This window comes from Petaurus breviceps, unplaced genomic scaffold, assembly GCF_028583685.1.
Source record: "Petaurus breviceps papuanus isolate PSGF00001 unplaced genomic scaffold, PetGlider_PUasm1.0 37, whole genome shotgun sequence".
NCBI lineage: Eukaryota > Metazoa > Chordata > Mammalia > Diprotodontia > Petauridae > Petaurus > Petaurus breviceps.
In genome coordinates this window covers 79,237,363-79,255,854 of record NW_027186296.1, presented here as the reverse complement: position 1 = coordinate 79,255,854, position 18,492 = coordinate 79,237,363, and the positions used below count along the sequence as shown (strand labels likewise).

Below are 18,492 nucleotides of genomic sequence, written 5' to 3'. Positions count from 1 at the left end.
TCTCTCTCTCTCTCTCTATTACTTTTAGGATCAAATACAAATTCCTCTGGCATTTATAACCTTCATGACGTGGGTATTCCTTTCTTTCCAAATTTTCTTACAGTTTGTTCCCTTTCCGGTATTCTACAGCTCAGATACAATGGCTTACTTGCTGTTCCTCAAACATAACACTCCATCATCTGCCTCTATGCCTTTGCACACACTGCTCCTCAAAATTTTCCCCATCCTTTCCTCTGTCTCTTAATTTCCCCAGTTTCCTTCAAGACACACCCACTTTCTGTAGGAAACTTCCTGCTCCCTCCTGCTGCTAGTGCCTTCTCATCTGATATTACTTTCCATCTACTCTGTATATATTGTCGTTGTCATTGCTGTTCTGTCATTCCAGTCATGTCCAATTCTTTGTGGCCTCATTTGGCCATTTGCCTCAGCAAAGATACTGGAATAGTTGCCATTTCCTTCTCCAGATCATTTTACAGATAAGAAAACTGAGGCAAACAGGATTAAGTGATTTGCACAGGGTCACACGGCTAGTAAATATCTGAAGTCAAATTTGAACTCAGGAAGAGAACTCCTGACACTCTATAAGCACTGTCCCACCTACCTACCCTGTATATATCTTGTATGTACCTAGTTACTGTTTTCCTCTATTAAAATGAAAGGGGCAACTAGGTGGTGCAATAGATAGTGTGTCAGGCCCGAACTCAGGAAGACTCATCTTCCAAAGTTGACTCACTGACAAATATTAGCAACTCATTTTATATGGCAACTTTAAGGTTCTTTCCTTGCAAAAGTTCTACTGGCTATACTGTATTATCATTATCCCCATTTCAGAGATTTAAAAAAATATATGGCTTAGACAGGTGAAGTGATTTGACAAGAGTCACACATACTAATAAGTTGATAGAGCTCTTGAATTCATAGTTCTTCTGACTTTGAGTTCACTGCTCCTATTATTTCTACTAGATTATGCAAAGAGGCTAAGAGTTATGGTTGTCAAGATAAGGGATGATTTATGTGGTAGTCATGGATGATTTTATTTTTACCAAAACTTCTGTAAGAAAAAGGGTGAATGGAGAACATAATATTCCATACATGGATCCTAAGTTATGACCTCATAATAACCAAATACAATGGCATTTTGAAATCCTTATTTTCTTTGACATCTCTGTAGCATCTAGCACTATTGAATACCCCCAAACTATCAAACAATCTTCTACTGACTGTTTTTGTAGATAATCATCTGGTTCTTCTCCTACCTCTCTGACCACTCCTCCTCTTTCTCTTTAATGGATCTTCATAACCTTACTGACTTAAAGTAGATATTCATCAAAGTTTTGTCTTTGGTATTCCTGTCTCTATGGTATACCTTGATATACTCTTAAGTATTCATTCCCACAGCTTCAATTATCACCTCCAATAATACTAACTCTGACCTCTCTTTGTGAATTCTAGACCTGGATAACACTTACCTTGTCCAAAACTGAAATTATCTTTTAACATAAAATTGACTGTCCTCTGATCTCATCAACTTCTGTGGCACTACCATTTGCTCAGATTTCCATTTCTGAAACATCAGTGTTATTGCTGATTCCCACTTCCTCACCTTTCATATTTAATCAGTTGCCAAGTACTGTTGCCTTCATATCTCTTTAATCCATCCCCTCCTTCTCTACCCCTCTGCCACTACCCTAATTCAGGCCTACATTACCAAGTACCTAGACAACTACAATAGATTCCTAACAACTTTTTTCCATACTTGTAACAAAGTGATGCTCTTTCTTATAATTATTTTGATTATAGTACTCCTCTGTTCAAAAATCTTAAAGTGCTCCCTACTGCCAATAAGTAAAATTCAAATTCTTTTACCTAGAATTTAAGGCCTTCCATAAAGTGGCTAGATTCTAACCAACACTTCCAGTACCTTCCCACCTTATTCCTTATGCCTGGAGTGTTTTCCTTCACTTCTTTACATGATGAGCTACTATCCAACTTTTAAAGCCCAAAGCAAATGTCACATCCTTCATGAAGCTGTCTCTGATCTACCATAATACCCATCCAATCGGACCTCCACTAGTGGTGACCTCCCCCTTCCTCTTTTAGTCTCCACTATATTTGGACTCAAGTGTAAAACAGAACTTTGTTTTGTATCTTTATAATGGGTATATCTTGTAAGATTGTATATTATTATAGTTATCTATGCTCACATCTTATGCCCTAACTTGACTGCAAGACCCATGAGAGCAGGTGGACTATATCCTATCTCAAATTTGCATTACCCCAAACACCTAGCACAGTGACACTATAACCACTTAATATCTACTGAAATTGAATAAAAATTCACTGAGGCTAAAAATTGTATTTTCCATAGTATACAATATCAAGCATAAATATGATGCTCAATGCAAAATAGTTCAAAAGATATAAGAAGGATATACAAAAAATACAAAGATGTATCAATCAGCAAACATTTATTAAGCACCTCCTATATTCCAGACACTAGGCTAAGAACTGGGGATACATTAAAAAAAAAAAAAAACTAAGTCTCTGCTTACATTACAAAAGCTTATATTCTAATGGAGGAGTCAATGGACATTTATAAAGGTTTATCCAAAACAGATACAAGGTAACCTGGAGAGAACACCTTGAGAAGACTAGGAAAGGCCTCATGTATAAAGTGGCTCTTGAACCATGTCTTGAAGGAAATAAGGAATTTCAAGAGGCTGAAGTAAGGAGGGAGTATAGTCTAGGAACTGGAGATATTAAGTACAAAGGCCCAGAGATTGGAAGTAGAGGATCACGTGTAAAGAACAGTAATAAAGTCAGTTTTGCCAAATCTCAGAATGTAGAGGTTGGGATCAGATTGTAAAGAACAATTAATGCCAAGTAGAAATTTATATTTGATCCTAGAGGTAATGGAAAGCCACTGAAATCTAATGAGTAAATGAGTGACAGTCAGACCTGCACCTGGAAAACCACTTTCATGGCTGTATAGAAGATGGACTAGACTGAAGAGAGAAATGAAGCAAGTAGAATAATTGTGAGGTTACTGTAGTGTCCAAGTAAAAGGTGATGAGGCTTTAACTACAGAGAAGGGTGCAAATGCAAGAGACAGTATGGAGACGGAATTAAGATTCTGCAATTAAATGAATATGTAGGGTGAGAATAAGAAGCTAAAGATGAAATTGTGGTTCTAGAATGATGATGGTGTTCTTAACAAAAATAAGAGAAATTTAAAAGAAGAGTGGGTTTGGGAGAAAAATAATGAGTTTGGTACTGGACCTGCCAAGTTTGTGATAACTATGGGACACTCAATTCAAAATGTCTAATAGGTAGTTGGAGATTTAAGACTGGAGCTCAGGAGACAATAAGGTTGGAAATAATAGATTCAGGAATCATCTGAATAAAAATGTTAATTAAAACCATGGGAGATGAGGAGATTACCAAGTGTAAGAGTATAAAGAAAAATGGGAAGAGGGACCACAACAGAACATGGCAAAATAGAGAAGAGTTCAGACTGGTACCCCCTCATTCCTAAAAGTTATGTCTTTCAATCCAGTCCAAGATGGCATTACCTGTTGACTAACAGTTAGACTGCTGTCCACTAAAACCCCCAGATCTTTTCCAGACTGCTATCTAGTCATGTTTCCCCCAACTTTTCTCATTGAAGTCAATTTCTTGAACCCAAGTGTAATATTTTACATTTATCTCTATTAAATTTCACTTTATTAGATTTAGTTCAGTTTAATAGTCTGTCAAAGACCTTTTAGAATGATCATCTATCTGTATCCAGCGTGCTAGCCATTCTTCCTTGCTTTCCATCATCTGGAAATTAAGGGTACTATCTACCCCTTTATCGAAATCATTGATAAAATGTTTACTAACAAAGGCCTAAGCACAGACATCTGGGATACTCCAATGGAGTATCTTTTCAAACTGGCATGTAACTATAAGTGGCTACTCTTTGAGATCAGCATTTAAATGTTATTAATCCATCTAATGGTATTTAATCTTTTAACCCAAGTCTCTCCACCTTTTCCACAATCAACAAGCATTTATTCAATGTATATTAATTCATTTTTAGGAATAGCTATTTGCCACTTTTGCCTCTAAAAATAAGTGTTTCTTTACTGTGACAGGCAGGTAAACATGAATTGTCTAAAGTTTTGCCAGTAGATTTTTTTTTGTAGTTTATTTTTCTTTTTAGTTTACATCATTCATTTCCACAAGATTTTGAGTTACAAATTTTCTCCCCATTCTTCCCCTGTCTGCCACCCCAAAACAGTGATTCCCCTGAATATCCCCTCCCCCAATCTACCCTCTACTATATCTTCCCCCATTCCCCCTCCGACTTTCCAGTAGGGCATGGTAGATCTCTATACCCCAGTGCCTGTATATCTTATTTCCCAGTAACATGTAAAATAATAATATATATATTTTTAAACATTTGATTTTAAACCTTTGAATTCCAGATTATTTCCCTACCTACCTCATCACACACCCTTACTGGGAAGTTAAGCAATTCGATATAGGTTGTACATCAGTAGCTATGCAAAACATGTCCATAGTGGATATATCGTGAAAGACTGACTATATTTCCCTCCATCCCATCCCACCCCCCACTTGTTCTATTCTCTACTTTGATCCTGTCCCTTTTCAAAAGTGGGTGCTTCCAATTTCCCTCCCCCCCCGCCTGCCCTCCCTTCCATCATTCCCCCTCTCATCCCCTTCCCCCCTACTCTCCTGGAGGGTGAGATACCCTATTTAGTGTGTATGTCATTCCCTCCCTAAGCCAAATTCATTGAGAATAAGGTTGACTCATTCCCTTTTGCCTTCCTGTTCTTCCCCTCCATTGTAACCATTTTCCCTTGCCTCTTCTATATGATAATTTACCCCATTCTATCTTTCCCCATCTCCTTTCATTATATTCCTCTTTCACCCCTTAATTTCACCTTTTAAGTATCATCCCTTCCTATTCAACTGGTCCTGTAACCTCTATGTATACCTGTACACATATATACACATACTCACATATGTATTCATACACCTATATAGCCTCCTACATAGACATATATATGTATGTACATACGTTTCTATTCCCTTCAACTATTCTCATACTGAGAAAAGTTTCATAAGTTAAAATTATCGTTTTTCCATGTAGGAATGTAAGTACTTCAACTTTGATAAGTTCCTTATGATTTCTTTTCCCTGTTTACCTTCTCATGCTTCTCTTGCTTCTTGTATTTGAATGTCAAATTTTCTATTCAACTCTGGTTTTTTCATCAAGAATGCTTGAAAGTCCCCTATTTCATTGAATGACCATATTTTCCCCAAAACATGATACTCAGTTTTGCTGGGTAGGTGATTCTTGGTTTTAATCCCAGCTCCTTTGACCTCCAGAATATCATATTCCAAGCCCTTCTATCCCTCAGTATAGAAGCTGCTAGATCTTGTGTTATCCTGATTGTGTTTCCACAGTATTCAAATTGTTTCTTCTTGGCTGCTTGTAATATTTTCTCCTTGATCTGGGAACTCCAGAACCTGGCTATAATATTCCTAGGAGCTTTCTTTTGGGGATCTTTTTCAAGAGGTGATCAGTGGATTCATTCAACTTCTATTTAGCCCTCTGGTTCCAAAACATCAGGGCAATTTTCCTTGCGAATTTCTTGAAGGATGATTTCTAGGTTCTTTTTTTTTTATTATGGCTTTTAGGTAGTCCAGTAATTTTAAAATTATCTCTCCTGGATCTATGTTCCAGGTCAGTGGTTTTTTCAATGAGGTATTTCACATTGTCTTCTTTTTTTTTCATTTGTTTGGATCAGTTTATAGTATCTTGATTTCTCATAAAGTCACTAGCTTCCATTTGCTCCAATCTAATTCTGCTTTTTTTTTTTTTGGAGGGCAGTTAAGGGTTAAGTGACTTGCCCAAGGTCACACGACTAATAAGTGTTAAGTATCTGAGGCTGATTTGAACTCAGGTCCCCCTGACTCCAGGGCCAGTGCTCTATTCACTGTACCTAGGTACCTAGCCACACCTCCAATCTAATTCTGAAGGAATGATTCTCTTCAGTGAGCTTTTGAGATTCTTTTTTCCATCTGGCAAATTCAGCTTTTTAAGGCATTCTTCTCCTCATTGGCTTTTTGAGCCTCTTTTGCCATTTGAGTTAGTCTGTTTTTTAAGGTGTTATTTTCTTCAGTCAGGTGGTTGACTCTCATTTTATAATTTTCTTGCATCATTCTCATTTCTCTTCCCAATTTTCCCTCCACTTCTCTTATTTGGTTTTCAAAATCCTTCTTAAGCTCCTCTATGCCTGTAAGCAGCTTATTCTTTTCTTGGAAGCTTCTGGTGCAAGAGTTCTGACTTTGCTGTCTTCCTCCTGTTCCAAGTCCCGATCCTTTTTGTCCCCAAAAAAGAAATCCAGAGTCAGACTGCTGTGCTTGCCTTGCTTCCTTCATTTGCTCATGTTGCCACTCAATTACTTGATTTTTCAGCTTTTTACACACAGTAGAACTTTTTACCATAGTAGAACTCTGCTACCAGAGGAAGGAGGCTTTGTCCCAGTTGCTGGGGTTTTCACAGCTGCTGAAGCTATTAGTTGGGTCGCTTCTCTGAAGCCTCCACATGCTCTGGCAAACTGGTCAAGCACTATAGGACCTCCACCCTAGACAGTAATCCAGATCTAAGCAGGTTAAAGCAAGAGTGATTACCCCTCAGACTGGTCACTTGGTCCCCCTACAATCTGCAAGCCAGGAGCTCTGAAGCAGCCAAGTGGCAGTGGCTGCATGGCCGTAGTGCCTCAGCCACTTCTCCCTCTAGGGGGTAAAGACCTGACCATACTCCTGAACTCCCAGTTCACAAAGTCCACACTGCACTGACATCTCACTTTGTCCTTAGCATCTATGTGTTGATAATTCTGGAAACTGCCACAGCTGCTGGTGATATGAAGTCCCTCCAGCCAGTGGCTGGTTGTGCCCGCCCTGAGGTTTCCCAGGCTTGTGCCAGGCTGGACTCGGCTCCGAAAGTGCTGCGCTGTCCCCTTCCTGCCAGCCTGCTAGGCTATCCTCAGCAGGTTAATTTCTCTGTGTCATTTTATGGGTTCTGTAGCTCCAGAGTTTGTTCAGAGTCACCTTTTACATGAATTGGAGGAGGTAGAAGTGGAAGCCCTGCAGAAGTCCTGTTTCTACCCCACCATCTTGACCTTGCTAGATTTAAGCTCTGGAGGGTACCAAATTGGAATAGTTTCGTTATGGAATAAATGTAAGATTACTCAGAAACATTCTGTTTATATGTGATGAACTTTTCTTTAAAGAGAATCAAAAGGCACCAGATATGGCAAACAGTAAATATTCTGAAACCCTACTGGATCTGTAATCTCAATAATATTCCTTGCAACCATGCATATCACAACCATCTGCTGTCCATCTCTTGCAACTTTTATCTATGTCCTTCCAAAAGTTTGCCACAGGGAGTCCACCCAACATCACACAAAAATGAAACTGATTATTACTAATAAAGCAGTCATCTACAGATCAGCTTTCTATATACATTCAGACCACTAACTTGCTAAGTAAAAATAAAAATCAAAACCAAATTTGGAGAAGTGATAAAAATGAGATGATAGGCACGCAATAACAATAGCTTCAAACCAACCTATTTAAGCAACCTGTTGACCAAAGATTCTTAATCTTTGTGTCATGGACCCTTTGATGGTCTAGTAAAGCCTATGGACCATTTACTTAGAATAAAGTTTCTAAATATATAAATTAAAACATACAGAATGACAAATGAAATAAATTATCTTGAAATACAATTATCAGAGTATTTAAAAAGCAAGTTCATAGACTCCAGATTAAGAATCCCACCTGAAAACTCTTTTTTAAAGATAAATATATAAAAGATAATGATTTAGGACAAAATTTCCTAGAAAAGTTTAACAGATGTAAGACAGCTGCCACAACAAGGAGGCTAAAAGAACCCAGAAGTTACCTCTCGGCCAGACATTTGATTTCCTTGCCAAGAGATATGACAGCCAAGAGAAATAGTGGTTTAGACTATGAGCTCATTTGCAAAACATAAAGGAGAAAGGTGGAGAAAGATTATGAACAGAATGCTGCCTCCCAAAAGAGTGAAAGGAAAAACAAGCAAGCAGAAAGCTTGGTATTGGAGGCCACTACACCAGACCATGTCAAGAGAATTTTAAGATGAAACTGAAAGAAGATCTAATAGGTACAAAATTATTTCCCATCACTTTTTGGCTTTAGTCTCATCACAGATACTGAAATTTGGACTCTGACACCTCAGTAGCAGATGGTAGTATGATGATAAAGTCAGTACAAGTGGTTTAGCCAGACCAAATACACAAAGAAGAAACCCATACAAGGAGGAACAGAAGGGAGAAAGGGCAGTATTTATGGAAAGGATGATCATATGGAAGCCCAACACTCCTGTTTATGGTAGCCATTATGTTTTGTTTAACTGTTTTCCTTTCAGATAAAGGAATGATAGACAGAGGTGGCTGTTATTGGGTAGTAAAAGTGACATTTTTAAAAGTTGAGGTTTTTTTGAATAGTAAATTAGATAGTTTCCTTTATAATTTAAATAACCTTTAAAAGCCTGGGAGGAGAGGGGGGCAGCTAGATGGCGCAATGAACAGAGCACCAGCCCTGGAGTCGGGAGGACCTGAGCTCAAATCCAGCCACAGACACTTAACACTTACTAGTTGTGTGGCCTAACACAAGTCACTTAACTCCAATTGCCTTGCCTTCCCCCCTGCAAAAGACCAAAAAAAAAAAAAAAAAACCCTTTCTCATCTTTTCAAAGGCATGTAAGGAAGTGCAAATATACACTCAACATTAATGAATCCTAAACTTAAAGAATGACAAAATGCACAGAACTGTGCAGTATGTTATGAGAGTTGGGTTCTAGCCCTAAATCTTCCACTAAGTAGTTCTGGAATCTTGGGGAACACGCATAGCTTCCCAGAGGCTGTTAAGGAAGGAGGTTAGACTCTACTAAATGATCTCTACAATCCCTTGTTTAGTTATTATGATTCTCTAACAGCATCAATTTTTAAACTGATACAAATAGTATTTAAAATTCTTTGGAAAATAAAAGTAAAAAATGAATTACAAAAGAAAAACCCAATAATGATATAATCCATGTTTTGTTCATAAAAAAATTTTCTCCTCAACACATAAGACCAACTTATTGTATAATAATGCAATAGCTACTATAATAGCTACCATTTATATAAGCACTTTAAGATTTATAAAGTGCTTTATAAATATTATCTAATTTGATCCTTCCAATAACTCTAGGAGGTAAGTGTTATTATTATCCCTATATCACAGATGAAGAAACTGAGGCAGACAAAAGCTTAAAGACTTGCCCATGATCACACGGCTTCTAAGTTTTAGAGGCAATCAATACCTGAACTCCAGCCTTCCTTACTCCAGGTCTAACAATTTATCCCTTGCACTACTTAGTTACCTAACCAAATAAATACAATTGCCAAGAAAAAGTATATTTAAGTTATCTAAAATTTGAGGACTTTTTCAATTTGTATTAAAAGCATATTCCTATAATCTATCACATTGTTTGAAAAATTAATTTCATACACACATCATATTGAAGTTTCCAATGAAACACTCATGTTTGGGGGAAAACACTAAAAAGGACAAGTTTAAAAGGACTTTTTATGATTAAAAATACCTGTCTAAAATAAAAAATGAATGCAAATTAAAACAATACTGAGCTTTTACCTCACAAACAATCATTTGGCAAAGATTACAAATATAAATGGTCAATTTTGGTAAGGTTATGGGAGAAATACACTAATATACTCTTGGTCTGTCTACAAACTGGTATATGCATTCTGGAAAACAATCTGGAATTACAAAAGAAAGATCACTAAATATCACACACAGGGACCCCAGTACTGGACTTATACTAAGGTCAAAGATGAAAGGGAAGAAAGTCCCATATTTATCAAAATATTCAAAGCATCAATTTTTATGGTAGCAAAAAACTAGAAAAATAACTCTACAAACTAGAGAACGGCTAAACAAATTGTGATATAAAAATGGAATAACACAGCACCATAAAAAATGAGAACTAAGAGAAACTTGTGAAACTTGTTGAAACCTTAGACTCTGCCCCTGGGATGTTGGGCTCTGACAGTGAGCTTTCACCTTACCTTGCCCATAACCAGGCCTTTCCCAGTGATTTTCCAAACCAAGCAGATACCCCACTATCAATCTCCTCCCCTCTTTCAGCTCCCTTTTATGTGTTGTCCTCTCTTATTCGAATGCAAGCTAATTGAAGACTAGGATGGTCTAGTTTGTTCTTGTTTTGCTATCCCTAGCACTTGACACATTTATTCATTCATTCATATATGTATGAATTTATGCAGAGTGCAGTAGGAAAACCAAAAGTACAATATTCATTACGATATAACAATGTAAGCAAAAACAATGTTAAAAAGGTAGCTGAACTAAAATTAATTGTAATGAATAAACTTGGTCCAGAGAAAAGATGATGATACTCCTGTCTCAGTAGACAACTACCAGCACAGAATCTTGCATACATTATTTCTTGGGTGTTTTATTGGCAAGTTTTGTGTAACTGATTTTCTTTGTTAAAGGGGACATGTCAATGAAGGGAAAGATCATTCAGAAAATGATTGCAGTATAAAAAACAAAAGCATAAATAAAACTTTAATAACACCAAAAACTAGTATTATTTATAATAGAGAAACATTGGAAGCATTCCCAATAAGATCAAGGGTAAAGCAAAGATATCTACTATCTCCACTATTACTTGACCTTTTTTCTTTTACTGTACTTGTGAACCTTTGATTTCTTTATGTAGGCAACTGTCAGAAAGAGAACTCCATCTACCAATGCAGATCAGCTACTGCTGTGAAATTTATAGTCTTAGCAAGTTACCAAAGGCACTGAGAAGTTAACTGACTTGCCCAGAAATACAGAGCGATACAGGATCATTTGAGAAGGAATTAGCAAGTACCAACAACTATGGGAATCAGTCAAGTCTTACCCTAAGAGATGCCATTTGAACTAAACTTTGAAGGAAGCTACAGATTCTCTGAGGCGGAACTGAGAAAGGAATCCATGGGGGGCATGCCTTATAAAAAAGTACAGAGACTGGGGACAGAATGTTGTGTATGCAAAACAACAAGTAGGCCAATGGTTGAAACAGAATGCATAAAGGAGAGAAATGTACAAGAAGTATAGAAAGATCATCTAGAATAAGATTGTGAATAGCAAGCTGTGAAATCTTTATTTCTTTATTCTCAAGACAGCAGAGAATCATTGAAATGTCTTGACTAGTGGGTGCAAGAGAAGGAAGCTTTCATAAAACAAGTCATATGTGTGCCTGAGGAACATTATTTTGGCAGCTATGTGGAAAACTGATAGAGAAAAGGGAGACACTGGAAAGCAGGAGTACAATTAGGAGACTGATTTCTACAGTCCCAGCAAGAGATTAAAGCCTGAACTAGGTTAATGACTGGATGAATGGAAAGAAAGGGACAGATACAAAAGATGTTGAGGAGGAAGAACTAACAAGACTTAGCAACTTAGTGACTATGGGTGGCAAAGGAGTAAAGAAGAATCTGGGGGTTATTATGACTGTGAACCTGGATGGCTAAATTCAATGTGCCAAAGCAGTCTAGTATTCTATAACCTCAAGAAACACTAGCTTTTGGGGAATGAATACTTATTTTATAAGAACTGCTAAAAAAAAAACTGAATAATATTTTGGTGAAAAAGCTTTTAGAGAAGCATTTTATATCTTACAGTGCCTGTTCCAAATGTATCATCTAAATGTAAAAAGGTACAGCATAAAAAATTTAGGGAGGACTAGAAAGTCTTTTTTCCCCCTCATTATTATAGATGAGGCAAAATCAATAACCAGAAATGGAACAGAAGATAATAATTTTGATTTTAGAATATTTAAGTCTTTTGCACAAATAAAATCAATGCAACTAAAATCAGAGATACAGATGGGAAGAAAAAGTGTTTCTATAAAATATCTCTAAGAGTATGACAATATAAAAAATCTATAAGGAATTGATAAGAATTTTTAAGAATAACCCCAACATCCAAGTGTTCAGATTAGATGAACAGTTTTCAAAAGAAATACAATCTTTAACCATCTGAAAACGTCCAAAATAACTAATAAACTGAGAAATAAATATCAATCAAAAACCCCTGAGATACTCCTATAAACCTAAAATGCTTGTAAAATTGTCAAAAGAAAATTCATTTTTATAGAGATGGTGGTAACACAAGCACACCACTTCACTGCTCCCAGAATTGTTTATTCATTTAACCATTCTGGAAAATGATTTGGAATTACATAAGAAAAGTTACTAAACTATTTAAACACTTTGAACAAGAGATTACACTATACTAAACCTATATCCTAAGGAAGTAACTGACATCAAGAAAAAAATTTCTATGAATGATGTGAAAATAAAAACTGGAAACAAAATGTGTTAAATTTGGGAGTGGCTAAACATATTATGCATATTAATGTAATAGAATATTATTGTGCCATAAGTAAGGAATGTCAAATATAAAGAATTAAGAGACTCAAGAAAGTACCTGTATGAAATGATGTTAAGAGTAGAAAACAAAGGACAAAGAACATATACATTTAATGCAACAATGTAAATAAAATCAATATAGAAACAAACCTCTCATCAAATAGAAATGTTGTAGTACCAGAACATCAAAGTTAAATAAAGCATTTGTTCTTTCTGCTTATCACTGATAATCTTGCTAGGTTTATATGGTTTTATTTTTGGTGGGAGGGGGAAAAATGTACTTTCTAGACGGGTTTGCTTGGGTGTTTTTGGGGAAGTATCTGCTGCATCAAAACGAAATGTATCAACAAATTTTAAAATAAGAAAAAGACTGTTAAAGTGAAATTTGTGGACTATATAATCTAACTATGAAATACTAAAAATATTTCTAGTGCATGTAAAAATCAAGTCAAATTTGTTTTCTTGCATCCTTAAAAAAATAACAAATATTTACCAATCTTAAAAAATATTTAAAGCCTCCAAATAGCTACACAAAAGAACCCTTCAATATTCCCTGAGTCTAGGTAAAAATCAGAATTTTAAGAATGAGATAAGTTCCTTTAACATATATATTTAAAATGTTCTTAGGAATTTAAATACTATGATGCTATGTTTTTGAGATTTGAAGTCCTTACTGTTTTCATGGGAATAGGCTCCCAATAAAATGGGATGTCATCTTAACTTTATTGGATTATGAAGACTAAATTTTACATTAATAGTGTTTGCCTACTCCATAATATCACCAATAAAAGAAGGCCTCTCTTTTCTTGGTTGTCAAATGAATCAGAAGTCTCATCTAACTAAGTCATCTAAGTAAGATATTCTTGTGCATAAAGCATTGGGGACATACCAAAAAAGCAATTTCTCAAGACTAAGATATACACTATCATCAATAAGTCAAGAATATATGAAAATTATGTTTCTGATTTTTCTAAATTTCACAAAATAAAAAAGCTCAGAAGAAGCTGAAGAGTAGGAATCCTCACCCAAAAAAAGTGGAAGGAAAACTTATTTTTTAAAAAATTTTACATTAAAATGTGGTTATATCCCAAAGATGTTTTGAAAAATCACAAATCACCATGTAAAGTAAAAGTAATTTCATTTAGAAATCATATTCTCATCAATTCCATAGAAATCTTTATCAGTATGTCAAGAGTTAAACCATCAACTCATTTTATTATTTGAAATTATTTTTTTTAAATAGTTAAACACAGAGCTTGAAATCCTTTTCTAATCAAGTCAAAAGGAAATGAAATCTATAAAGCAAGGAGGAGCTGGATTTTCCAGATAGGGTATGAGGATACAGGGAAGTAGAGAAAGAGGGAGGGAAAGAATGAGGGAGGAGGAAGAGAAAGAGGAGAAATGTGGGGAAAATGACAGACAGACTTGGTACAGAAGTAAAAGCAATGAGACTACTTTGGGTAGTTTTTTAAATGCATAAACCTGGCATGTTATCCTACATGTGATTTTATCTTTGTGCCTAAGTATAACATCAGTCATAAACTCTAATTATCTAACAAAATTGTGTGCAATTTTTAAGTTTGAAAAACTAAATATAATTTTAATGGCTGACTTCTATTAAGTTTTTTTTTAAATACCAAAAGAATTTCATCAACACAAAATTAATGTAAATGAACCTATCAGAACATAAAATAAAACAAAACAAAACCCAACAGGCTAGATCAGTTTAAAATTGCCAAACAGCACTATATTCTTATATGAATAGTGGAACAATAAAAATATCTCAAGATACCCTTGTCTTCAAAAATCAGGTTGCCAATGAAAAGATCAACGAATATATGGAAGTTACCTTGGACTTCCTGGATATGGTTTTATTTTTCAACAATAAATTTTTTCCTTACACTTTTCTAGGGCTTTCAATTAAATAACCTGCTAGAATGAGGATACACCTACTCTTTATGATAAAACTCAGCAATTAAGCTACTTTTATAAAACTCCTTTGCAAACAATTAAATTAGGGTGACAGGAATTTGGACTTAACATCTGTTTCCCCCTTCAACAGTATTTCTGTAGCAGGAGAAATCAGAGAAATAGTTCATTATGGGCTTATCCCATTTCCTGTCCCATCTCATCTGTAAAGTGAGGGGGCTGGACTTGAGGTTCAAGTCCCATTCAAATAAAGAATCAACAAATTTGTGAACAAAGTTTATGAAACAAAGATCCTAAATGAAAACATCAACAAAGGTGTTTTATTCTAATTGGAAAATGAAAAGGTTCATTTAAAGAAGCTACATTAGTTTTAATGTCTTATTTCCCCAGTGCGCTAAAAAGAAATGTACAAAAATATAATTTAAATACAACTTAAGGTGCCTATTGTATAAAGCAAGGTACATTTGTACCACCAAAAGTTGTCCAGGCTATCCCACCACTTTCCTTTTACCTAAAGAATTCAAAATGCCAAAAGTAAGGGAATAGAGTCCTGGTTTTGCCACTAACTTGCAGAGTCCTAGGCAAGTTACAAAAACTATACTACTAAGGCTGAGAGAGTCCTTAGAAATCATCTAATCCAACCACTTCATTTTACAGATGAGGACACCAAAGCCTGGGGAGATGCCTAGCCCAAGGTCACACAGCTAGTGAGGAGCAAAACTGATTTCCAGTCCAGTTTTTCTTTCCACTACAGATTTCCTAGTCTTCCCTCCCACCCACCTCCCAAAACATCTCTCTCCCACTTAGACAACAAGGAATAGAGTTTCCTTTTGTATGCAGAATATGACACATCCTTCACAGGCAAAGTAGCAAGCTTTGAAGACATGAAATAATACCATTCATCCCTAACCATGACATCACACCTACCTAGACCATGGGCTCCAAACTTCCCTTAAATCTAGTATCATGACAATCTTGGACTTCAGGATTAAAACATCCCAAAATCATACTTTACATACTGTCTAAAAAAAAAAAAACAATACAAAAAAAATTGACATTAATGTCTTAGGGTTGAAAGCTCAAGCCTCTTTTTAAAATTTAACTTATCCAAAAATAATTTTAAACTATAATTTACTGTTAGCTTTGCATACACATTTTTTCTGGAAATTTTCCTTCAGAAACTTTAGTTTTGTAATGTCAATGAACTGATGTACAGATTTTGAATTTTTAAAATATCATTATTCTCATCCAAAAGTGTAAAGGAAAGATTGAGCTGTGTGCTTGACATAAATAAAACTATGTTATTCCAATAAAAATCGACCTGTTTTACACCAGGCAACCAGGATAACTCGTGGATAAAGTGCTAAGTACGGCAACTGTCCTGCAAATATGATTCATTTCTCATTAAAAGTACTTCGGGGTCAAAGTGACAGGAAACAAAACCTAGAAGATACTTTTTATCTAATTAAAACACATCTTAACAGACATTTATCTTCTAAGTGTGGAACAGTTCCTTGCCCGACTTTAGCAACCCCCTTTATTTATATAGACCCCATTTTACTCAGCATTTGACCCAAATGCCTTAGCTAGGTGATAACGTGGTGGGCTCTTTATCAGAAGTTTGACACTCCTGGTAGAAGGTGAGGGAGAAGAGATGGGCGCCAGGGCTGGGGCCCGAAGCAGCACTAAGCGACCCTCCCGCAGACTCTCGGGCCCTCGAGAGCAGCTTCCCGGACTCGGCTTACCTTGAACACTTTCCCAAAGGCTCCGTCCCCCAATTCACCTATAATTTCCCAAAAGTCCTCGGGATTCAAGTCTCTCTTCACATGCTCGTACTGCTTCTTCTTCTTGTCGCTGCCCAATTTGAAGATTTTACGGAAATTGAAAAAGGACATTTTTCCTGCGGGGCGAAGCTCCCTCCAGTCACAGGATAAAAACCACAATAAAACGCCAAAGTTTCTTTCTTTTGCTTCCTCTGGTCAGGTTTCAATCGCAAGCAGGCGGCCGGGCAGGAGGCGGGATCGGGGTCCCTCCGGCCGCCCTACTCCTTCACGCAGCCTGGCCGGGCAGGGCTGGGCCGTCCGCACCCCCGGGGAGGAGCGACCCACTCCCGAGGTCCCGGCCCCCACCGCGGGGAGGCTGGGGGAGGCGGTGCTCCGTGCCCAGCGAGTGCCGGCCAACGCGCCTCCCTGGCGGGCGGGGAGGCGGTCGGGCCGCCCGCGGCCGTCCCAAGGGAAGGAAGAGGGGGAGGGCGCCTCGCCTCCCGACCAGGGCCCCCGCGTCCCCCACCCCGGGACCCCGAGGAGCCCGGAGCCCGCTGGGGGGCGGGGGGCGGTGGGTCGAGGTGTGAGCTGTCCGGGCTCCGCGGCTACCCGACCGAAGGCCCGCGTCACGCCAAGTCCCGGGAGCGGGTGGCCGGCGGAGGGTGGCTTCTCAGGCGACGCGGGGGCGAACGGCCGGCCTCCCTCGCTCCGGGCCCAGTCTCCTTCTCTCTGGGCCCCAGGCGCCGCTCCTGCGACGTGGGACTCGAGCTGTCTCCCGTCGCCCGCCTAGTCTCCCAGGCGGCGCTCCCGCCGCGGCCGCCTCGGTGCCTCCTCAGCCTCCCGAGCCTTGGGCCTGGGGCGCGCGCACGCGGCGGCGTGCCGCTGCGGGCACGCGCACGCGCGCTCCGGCGCGCGAACTCACGCAGCCGTTGGGAGCAGCCGTTGAGGGCCGTTGCTGTGAGGACTTTGTGGTGGACGCGCCTTGTGATTGCTCCCCCTGGCCAGAGACTGGGGGTTGACCGGGATGGGGGGAGGGGGGACTCGGATGCAACGCAATCGCGGTGATTTGGGTGGTGACATACTGAGCGTGGAGGGCATCCACTACAAATATTATGGCGCCCTAGAGGCTCCCGCCCTTGCAGAAATCCTTGACTCAGGCAAGTTGCCTCATCCATCGCCTCATCCCAGAGTCTGTGACGGACGATGTGTCATTGAAGCTCCCGAGTATGGCAAACCGTGTCGGAGGCTGAGAGTGTTTTTGCACATTTGGAGACTTTTCTTGGGTCACCTCCTGAAGAGCCAGGGCAGAGCACCAGACCAACTTCAAATGACTTCCTAGTAGGGCTGAGAAAAACCTGCTGTCTCTTAAACTCGTCTTATTTCCTCACATTTTTAATCAATTAACAAGTATTAAATGCCTATTATGTGCCAGAGACTGTGGTGGGCGCTAAGGATACAAGCACAAAGAATAAACCTTAAAATTTAATGGGAAAGACAAGTGCATGTGGAAATATACACAGTATAAATATAAAGAGGATAAATAGAGAGCACTTAAATACAAGGGAACTTAGGGCATCCGCAAGTGAAGGAATCGGGAAAGGTTTCAAGTAGAAGGGAATGCTTGAGCTGTGTCTTGAAGAATGAAGAATTGTCTGAAACAGGTGCAAGGCGAGAGTGCATTGCGCTCTCCTGGAGACGGTCAATGCAAAGTCACTGAGAAGAGGAAATAGTGTGTTGGGAGTCTCTTGAGGGAGAAACAGAAGGCCAGTTTGACTAGATCAGAGAGTCTATGGAGCAGGAGAGGTGGAATGGTGCTAGAGAAATACAGTGGAGTTCTGTAGAGCTTTAAAAGTGAAATGGGAATTTATATTTTTCCCCATTGGCACTATAAAGCTACTGGAGTTGGTTGAGTAGGAGAGTCACATGGTCAAGATAAGATCTGCATTTAAGGAAAATTACTTTGGCAACAGTATGGAGGATCGACTGGAGCAGTGAGAGACTAATTAAAGAGGCTTATTGCAAATCATGTAGAAGAGAGGTGATAGGGCCTGGAATCAAGGTGGTAGCAGTATGAGTTAGAGAGAAGGGGCCTGGATGGAGAAATGTGAAGATAGAAAAAGCAAGATTTGGCGACTGATTGGATATGTGGGATGAAGGAGGAATCCAGAATAATGCTGAGGTTACAAATCTGACACACCGAAAGGACGGCAATTTTTTCAACAGAAGGAAGGGAA

General features: G+C 38.4%; 1 protein-coding gene across 4 annotated transcripts in view; it reads right to left on the bottom strand.

Moving 5' to 3' along the window:
* The window catches only part of SLK (STE20 like kinase), a 115,777-nt gene that overhangs the window by 58,628 nt on the left and 38,657 nt on the right, over positions 1 to 18,492 (bottom strand). The window contains exons 1-2 of one of the 4 annotated variants that reach the window (XM_069098888.1): positions 16,241 to 16,379; positions 15,423 to 15,517 (exon numbers count right to left, since the gene is read on the bottom strand). The exons of 1 other annotated variant lie outside the window; for it this stretch is intronic. Coding sequence is in view for 2 of the 3 variants with exons in the window: in XM_069098886.1 (XP_068954987.1) it covers positions 16,241 to 16,390 (150 nt within the window). In the remaining variant the exon portion in view is untranslated. Of the gene's footprint in view, positions 1 to 15,422; positions 15,518 to 16,240; positions 16,561 to 18,492 lie in introns of those variants that run through there. 2 more of the 4 variants (XM_069098886.1, XM_069098887.1) reach the window with 2 other exon arrangements.